A 9,158-nucleotide genomic window follows, 5' to 3' on the forward strand; every position below is an offset into this window, starting at 1 on the left:
CAATTGGCAGATTATTCTTTTTGGGTGGGGAGAGGAGGTAGGGTTAGTGGTAGTTAAGATGAATAATTTCAAACATCATAACAATGATATTCTTGAATATTGATAGACAAAAAAAGAATGAATACAACAATAACAACATCAAGCCTTTGTCCCGCTACATGGGGAGACAAAAAGAAAATGAATAAATTGAAAAAATCGGCAGCAAATTTTTACTTTAAAATAAAATGCTTACCTAATTAAATAATTTTAAGATATGATTCAAATATTATACTAATTACTGAAACACGGATATAAAAAAATTAGTATACAAGAACACTTAAATCTAAGATCTACTTAACAATCATTGCTTCCATTCTTGAAATAGGTCAGGCAAAGATAAATTTCTCAATATAAGCATGAATAGCTTGATAAATTTAGTTGTAAAAGCGTAAACACTGAAAATAAAACAAATGTGGCAAGCTACATTAAGCTACAGCATAGTTGGTAAATTTCAGGGTAAATCTAATCTTCAGAGAGCAAATAAATTAGAAGAATGTGGATATAAGAGTTGGACAAGTAGCACTGCGTGGAAACGAGGTTGTAAAAAATGTAAGGTATCACCCCGACACTAGATACTAGTGCTAATCTACCAGTAGCTTTCGTGAAAGAATAAAGTAGATGTTAATGATTAAGGAGGGACATAAAGAGGAAAGAGAAATAAGGTAGAAGGAAAAGATTATCCTTTGAGAAAATTTCCCACAACCAAACATAAACTAATATTTCTAAATTTTATAAATGAAGAGTTATTTGATATGTCTAATGGTATAGTAGGAAAATATTCTTTTCAAAACTCAAAATTATCAACTGCTAGTTAGAAAGTTGGGGCTGCTCACACTTTGTATGTGTCGGTTCTATAGATGACTTAAAAGGATAAGCAACAAAACAAAAGATCGAATGATGGATTGTCGACACATAAGCAACTATTAAGGCTTCCAAGAATTTAATAATAGCCTTCACTTATAATAATGCAATTGATAAAACAAAATGTATATCATCATTTCTTAAAAAGTGAAAAATCAAGGAACTGTGATACCTTTATCACTATGTTTGAACCAATGATTATCCTTCGAGAAAAATTCTCACAACCAAGAAAGCATAATCTAATATTTCTAACTTCCATAAATGAAGAGAGTATATTTGAATGGCATAGTGGGAACTTATTCTTTTCATAACTCAAAACTATCAACTACTAATTTAGCAAGTTGCGGTAGCTGAAGCTTTCTGTATGTCCGCTAGATAGATGACTTACAAAGATAAGCAACTAAACAAATGATAGGATTCTGGCTTCATTGGCACATAAGAAACTGTTGAAGCTTTCAAGTATTTAACAATAGCCTTCTCTTAAAATAATGCAATTGACAAAATAAAATGTATCTCATCATTTCTAAAGAAGTGAAAGGTATAAGGAAAAGGGCTACCATTATCATTGTGTTCAAACCAATGATTATTCTTTGAGAAAATTGTCAACAAACAAGTAAAATATAATCTACAATTTCTAGGTTTGATAAATGAAGAGAGAATGTTTGACATGCGTTATGGCATTGTGCAACTCAACTATCAGCTACTAATTTATGAAGTTGGGGGATGCTCACCGTTTGCATGTGTTAGCTCAATAGATGACTTACAAAGAAAAGCAACTAAACAAACAATTAGATTATAGATTTGTAGGCACACAAGCAACAATTAAGGCTTTCAAGAATTAACAATAGCCTTCTCTTAAAATAACGTAAGTGAGAAAACAAAATTTATCTCATCATTTCTAAAGAAGTGAAAAATACAAGGAAAAATGCTACCTTTATCACTGTGTTCGGACCAGTGACATCCTCGAATCGAATAGCATACCCTACTTTATCCCCTAATTCTGTATCCATCTCCTCACTAACTCGTTTTGCAACACTCATGGCAGCTACACGTCTCGGTTGAGTACATCCAACAATCCCATTCGTAGTATATCCATATTCATGTAGATACTATAAAATTGTTTAGGATTAGTTACAATCAATGAGTTAAATATAAACAATAAAATTCAAAGTTACTAAAACAAACCTGGGTCAATTGTGTTGTTTTCCCTGAGCCCGTTTCTCCAACAACAATCACTACCTGATTTTCTCGTATCACCTTCCAAGATTATATGAAATATAATAAGACTAGGCAAATAAAATAGCTAAGTTTCCTTGAATATAAAATATAGAAAAATATGCAGTTTCTCTACCAAAAAGCAAAAAAAGAATAAATACATATGTTCCATAAAATGAAATAATTCTCGCATCAACTTCCCTAATCATCATGAAATCCTAGGCTAGACAAAAAAAAAGAAGAAATTAGAGCCTGCTAATTACGATGATAAAGAGAGTAAAAGTTTCATGTAGAAATAGTAAAAAGTGAAAAAATAGGTTTTAAACCAGAAGAGAAATAAAGCAAGCATGCTCACAATTTCTAAGCCCAATATCATAGATGGTCTCTACTTCTATGAATTAGGATTATATGCAAACTGGAAAGTGGTTAAATAGACATGCAGCACTCAAAGTTTGCCAACAACTATGAAAACCCTTCCAGCACCTATGCACCCCAAGAATAAAAAGAGAGCTAAAAATGTATTCTTATAAGACATATTTTGTCAAAATATTATCTAGTGGTTGAGGTTAAAAGATAATACAAACACAGTTTCATTCTCTCTTTCAAAACAACTTCCATTTTTATGAGCACAATGCCTCCAATATGCAACAAAGTGAAATCTAAGCGCCGAGATTAAATTAATAATCTTCAAAAGAAATAAAATCAAACACAATTTGCTCAGGCCAAATGTTGACAAAACACGCAAAAAATAAAAAAATTTGTGACAAAGAAGATGAGAAAAAAACTTGGGGCATAAACAACACCACAAAGGTTGACATCAAAGAACTTATATAACCAAGGTGAGAAATAAATCGCATCGCTATAACCCATAAAAGATTTAGTTTTTTCTTTCAGCAAAAGTTTAAAAACCGCATCCATAATTTCCATCAACATGTATAAATAAGTATAATACACACAGTGACACAAGTCCTTGAGATTGAATGACGTATACAGGTCCCTATCATGATTGTTTTGTTAAAAATTCTATTAATACCTAAAAACCTTACATTACAAGCTCAATTGGGGACCTTCATTAAGATAAAACATGTTTTTTAGCACCCACATCCTTAATCTCTTTCTGTGCTTCTTATAAGGTGATTGTCATAAATTTCTATGAATCTCAGAGCCAAAATCAAATACTTATAGTCATAAAGAACCACATTAACTAGACGGCAAATACTCACATCATTCTTATCCTAAATTTAATGCTTCATTGCCTCACATTAGTCAAGGGTTTCTCAGTGAAGCTCTAACTCACATTATCAAGGATTTCTTTTTAAACCCTTGGATTTCTTTGTAAGACCTTGGCTTACATCAATTGAGTACATTTGTTCTTCTTGTTCAGCGTTTTAAAAAAATCACAATTTTATCCAATAACAATTATCTTTTTCGATTTTAGTATTTTTAGCATGTATTTGTCAAGTGTTTCATGACAAGGCTCTAACTCCCATTTCTCAAGGGTATTTTGGCTTACATGCTTTGATAATGTTTTGTTATTTTTGTTTAATGAGAACTCTTTGTTTAACCCACTCGGATGTATTTTTCCTATTTCCACTAGATTTTTTATCTAGAACAAAGGATACAGATTTCTAAGAAGCTAAAAAGGGTATTATAGTCAACTAAAATGTGTGATATTCACTTACAAATCACATGCATGATCGCATGCTTGGAACTAACAACAATTGGCTAACACCACTAAGCTGCCAAGTTGGAGATTGTAAACTGAAGGAACTTCATGAAATTTTAAAAGAAGAGGACCAATGGAAACTAAGTGTAATGTGCCCTATATAAAAATTTATAGAAAGCTATCACAAAAACTACTAATATCCCCTTTTAAACTACAAGTACTGAGCAAGTAGTTACATACACATCATCAATACCTGAAGAGGGAAAGATAATGCTAATTTGAGTTATAAACAAAAAACTCTTTATCTATCAAAAACTTCCAGTTGAAACATTAAATGAGTCCCAATCATCATCATTAGCATTATCCCTCAATTTTGGGTCGATTCATGAATCTCTCTCTTCGACCTATGTTCATAAAGTGTTGCATGTGATGTGTGCCAGGTACCAAGCGCATGAGGCTCCCATAATTGCAAGCCAAGACAGGGCTCACCCTTATTCCCAAATTATAGAAAAGTTGTTTTTATGATCTGAACATTGACCTCTAAGTCACAATGAAGGCAACATAACCATTGCACTTGGTTCGAGCTTTGAGTGTTACATTTACTGCTTACTTTATTTATGCATATTCTTTTCAAATATCTTCTAACCAAGTTATATTAGTCAATCCTTCCCTAAGCCTAGCCTTGCTGTGCATTTTACATTAACCCCATCTCCTCTCCTTGCTACATCTTCTCCTCTGTATGAATGTATGATAAAACTAAAGATATACTGTAAAATAATTGTATAGAGAAACTATGCAATACCACCAACGGAAAATAACATATTTACAAAGTTAGGTTATTTGAGATGTAAAATATAAATGCAATAAGCACAATCATAGAGAAAACAAAGAATGCGAGCACAAAACATTTCAATCATTTATGAGAACATTGAATGAAATGTTAACGAAGAAATATCAACCTGCAATAGTTCCTCACGAACAGAATATATAGGAAGATACTGCCTCTGTTGAGAAATTGATTTTGTCTTGGCAAAATCACTCACTGCTTCACCTTTCTCTTTCAAATGCTGAGAAAATTTTGCCTCCTCTTTGAAGTCAACTTCACCAAGTTCTCCAACAACAGCAGTATCTGCATCTACCTGAACATTTAAAACAACATTAGAAAATCGAAGTTGTAAAGTTACATGAGAATAGTGAAATGGAATAAATTCTTCTGAGATTAGAATAATTACCTGCTCAGCCGTTTTTTGAACTCCCAGGATATCACCAAGTTTTGACCCAGCTAACTCCCAAAACCGTTGTCGGGATTTGTTCATGCTCTGCTTCTCGTGTATCTCTCTTACCAAAGAAGATCCTTTGCGTGAAATTATAGCCATATCTGATGTAGGATCTTTTATAGGCATTACAGGCTCTGCTTGCTTTGTATAAACCACCCTACCATCGAGAAATGGAGGCTTTGTATCTAGAAGAAAAAAAAGAAAAGAAAAGAAATTCAGACGATATTCAAGACTGTGTTCCTGACTAAAATAATGAACAAGCACTAAAACTGCATTAATAGATACTTCACGAAACATTATATTCATACATAAAACAAAAAAAATAAAAGATTGAAATACATAGGAGGGCTTCAAACAAAAGACTTCAACCTCCAATTTAGCATTTTAGAAGTGCAGATAAATATATAACTATTTTTTACTCAACAACTATAAGTAGCATAAGTATTGCTAACCACAATTTGATAAACAAATATACCATGGCGCTAGTAAGTCAACATATAATTCACAAAACAAATCATATCCATATCTAAAAAAGCCCTCTTAAGTTATTTTTTAAACAAGAACATATGAATTAACGACTCAGAATAAAAAAATTATAAAACATGAACTTCAAAATACAAAACTATCAATAGCAGGTGTTTTTCCATATATCTCAGCAATTAGAAAGAACTCCTCTTATTTTATCATCCAATTATTAAAAAGAGCTAGCTCAAGTTTCTGCTAATGCAGGGCTATCAAGGAGTTAATGTATGTAGTCCATAGTCATATACCTAAATTCCAGAAAGAATATTTCCTTGAGCAATAAGACAGAACAGTATCAAATTTTTAAAAGCTCGATTGTATGTTTGTTTTTGTTGTAGAACATAGGAGTGTTTAATCAACGGCGCTCAAATTCATTTCATTTGCAGTTTTTTCACACTTCTTAAAATACACTTTCTTGATCAATAAGACAGAACAGTATCAAATTTCTAAAAGCTCGATTGAATGTTTGTTTTTGTTGGAGAACATAGGAGTGTTTAATCAACGGTGCTTAAATTCATTTCATTTGCAGTTTTTTCACACTTCTTAAAATACACTTTCTAGATACAAAGCCTTTAAAACTTTAACAAAAATGATCTCTCAATATTTATATGATATGACGTCCAAATTGTGATAATAAGATAGATGAATGATCGTCTACTAGATCTAACCCGCTGATTAATTATTGAGCTGCAAACAATTGCTACTCCGTATATAAGGAATATGAAGAGAACAACAGGATTTTAGAAAGAATTTTTTAAAGTAAAGAAGATGCATGAAAAGGTTGAAAAAGATCAATAGCACTTGAAATAAAGTTTAGCAAGTTAGAGAAAAGATATGATGGGTTTTAAAGAGAATTAGTTGCAAGAAGAGAAAAAAACCAATTTACTTTATAAGTGCCTTTTAATTTCCTATGTTGTAGAAGAATTAAAGTTAAAAAGAGAGAATAGAAGAAAAAATAAAGAAGATTTTAAAGAAAAGCAACAATGAATTTGTTTAGGGCTTCAAAAGAGTAGTAAACATAATCTGAGTACAGAGAATTTGAACTTCAAAACACAAACTAAAATGGTCTCTAAGTTACCAAAATGTTTCTAATATAGTAATTTAAAAAGTTTTTTGCTCTTGATAAAACAAAAAAAAAAAAGTCCTTCACTCTTATTCAGTTGGTTGTCAACATATATAGCAACACACGTATATGCACATGCATACAAATATACGCATGCACAAGCCCAACTTATATCTAAAACATACAAGATTTTAATGGGCAAACCAAAATCATTCATCTTAATGTACAACATGAAAAGAAAAAATATTTCAAATGTCATAGCCCTTGAAGATAATTTGGTCATGCATGCACAGGCGCGTGCACATGCACATGTGCATGAGTGCACATATGCGCACAAGAATTCATACACATCTAACTTGCTTCTCAATCATGCAAATTTAATTAGCAAATGAGAATAATTCATCTTTATTTACATTAAGAAAAAAGTAGCATGCCAAATTTTAAAGCATTTGAAGTTGATTTAGACATGCAACAAACATGTAAATATAACTCCCTTATGAATATCTACATAATAAAACATGATTCAATAATTATACAAAGTATGTGATGGAGACGGACTCTTATTCAATAATCACCCTCCCAACTCCTCACCTCCCTCATTAGGAAACGTCTTTGATAGCTTCCTCTGATGTTCCTACAATGACCGTCTCAGCCAAAGTAATTTGAGATTAACCCTGTTCTTTGGCTTCTGTAATCCCTAATCAGTTGTTCCAATGAATATGCTTCTCTAGTGACCCTTCAGTGTAATTCTTCAGCTCCAAAAATCATTCAGTGTGATCTCCTTTTGATGTGATCTGCTGTGATATGCCCACCTCTACTATGGCTTGATATTGGTAGCCAGACTTACTGGATTAAATTACGAGATGTGGGGCTTGCAATTATTGCAGTAGGACTTCTTTGGTGATTCCTACAGCTGGTTTTTTACTACTTCCTTTACTATAAAGATTTTCTTTTGTTTCTTATAGTAAATTATGTATGCGACTTTTATTGTAATTTCTCTTACTGCCTTCTATCACGATTTCTCTATCTATATTGTGATACCAAGACTTGCAGCTTACATGGCCACATTAGTTAAGAATAATGAGCATGCAATGATACTTAAGAATGATGACATAGTTCCCTAGGATGATTTCTAACAGGCATAGCCTATGCTAGACATGCTCTGATACCAAATATGTTGTGAAACAATGATGATGAACAAGAAATGCTTTTAAGAAATTAGTAAAATACAAACTTTGCTTGGCTAAATATAAACAGATGCTTCTTCAAGTTAGATCTTAGAAAATTCCATGAAAAGATTAAGTACTGGCAAGCGATTACTAGAGTACTTGCAAAATAACAACAACAAATAAATGAGTAAAACAAATGGCAAGTTAATAAAATCCACAGTTTAATAATTAGACCGTTCACCATGGGATCTCTCACTCACACTCTTGAAAGTGATTGGCTTAGCAGAAGAAATGTTGCAAGCAAACTCAGAGACGCCACTAGAAGACATGCGATGCTGAGGGTGCTAGTCGCCGGGGAAGGAGTCAGAGTTCGAGGAACGGGTGATCGTCCGGTGATCTTCCACTCTCCCATAGGTTTTGTTCGTCGATGACGTCCGCTAAGTGGGGAAGGATACGATCAACGTATTCCTTGATGGTACTTTCGGATCCAAATTCGGGGTTAAAGAATGATGATTGGATGACGTCAATCTCCCCTTGAGATTGAGAATAATCCCGTGATCAACTTCAAGATCGGCCATATATGCTTCAAGGGCTTTGGTAGAGAGGTAGGCCGGCGGGTGGAGAGGTAGGCCGGTGGCTTGGGTAGAGGGGAGGAGGTTGGGACGACATGAGGAAGAGAGGGGGGAACAGCTATGATTGAGTTAGAAAACGTTGGGATCAGATAACTTGAATTTAATTTCAGGTTAAGTACAATTGGAGGGAATCACTTTGAAATTAAATTCAAATTTCAAATAGGGCTTGGGCTTTGATGGGCAAGTATTAGAGAGGGGATTCGGGGAGCAATTAATTGTGATTGGGAGTTGATTAGGAGGGAGAAAAGGTAAGGGAGGGGGCCGACCACATGAGGGAGGAGCAAGGTGTCCAGGATCGTTGTATGTGGGCCATGAGGATTAAATGTTGATTGAAATCAAATCTGAAAAAGATTTGATTAATTGTAGTGGGGGTTCCTAATTTAAAATTTATTAGGGAGGGAATTATTTGAATTAAAATATTGAATTGAATTGAAATAAATAGCTTTCCTAATTGGTAGGATTATTTTAGGAAAGTGATGAAGGATGGATTTGAATTTTGAAATTCAAAATTCAAGGGTTATGGGAGGAGGGATTGGCAGCTTGATGCTACCAAGAAATTCTGTACTTTTTATTTTATTTGAACAATAGTATATTTTGTTTTCTTTTCTTTTTTAGCTATCCAATGATGGGAAAGCATCCAATGATCATGGTAGGTAGTGCATATGGCTTGGTAGACCTTTGGTTTGCTGATTGGTCCCTGGCTGCTGGTGGTTC

The 9,158-nt window shown here is 33.3% G+C and overlaps 1 protein-coding gene across 3 annotated transcripts in view; it reads right to left on the reverse strand.

Moving 5' to 3' along the window:
- The window catches only part of LOC110094953 (pre-mRNA-splicing factor ATP-dependent RNA helicase DEAH7), a 59,055-nt gene that overhangs the window by 13,018 nt on the left and 36,879 nt on the right, over window positions 1-9,158 (reverse strand). For all 3 annotated transcript variants that reach the window (XM_020820302.2, XM_020820303.2, XM_028694536.1), the window contains 4 exons: window positions 5,014-5,243; window positions 4,741-4,920; window positions 2,086-2,157; window positions 1,833-2,009 (listed from right to left, as the gene is read on the reverse strand). In XM_020820302.2, the coding sequence (XP_020675961.1) occupies window positions 1,833-2,009; window positions 2,086-2,157; window positions 4,741-4,920; window positions 5,014-5,243 (659 nt within the window). The remainder of the gene's footprint in view (window positions 1-1,832; window positions 2,010-2,085; window positions 2,158-4,740; window positions 4,921-5,013; window positions 5,244-9,158) is intronic.

The sequence above is a fragment of the Dendrobium catenatum genome, unplaced genomic scaffold, assembly GCF_001605985.2.
Source record: "Dendrobium catenatum unplaced genomic scaffold, ASM160598v2 fragScaff_scaffold_501, whole genome shotgun sequence".
Lineage (NCBI taxonomy): Eukaryota > Viridiplantae > Streptophyta > Magnoliopsida > Asparagales > Orchidaceae > Dendrobium > Dendrobium catenatum.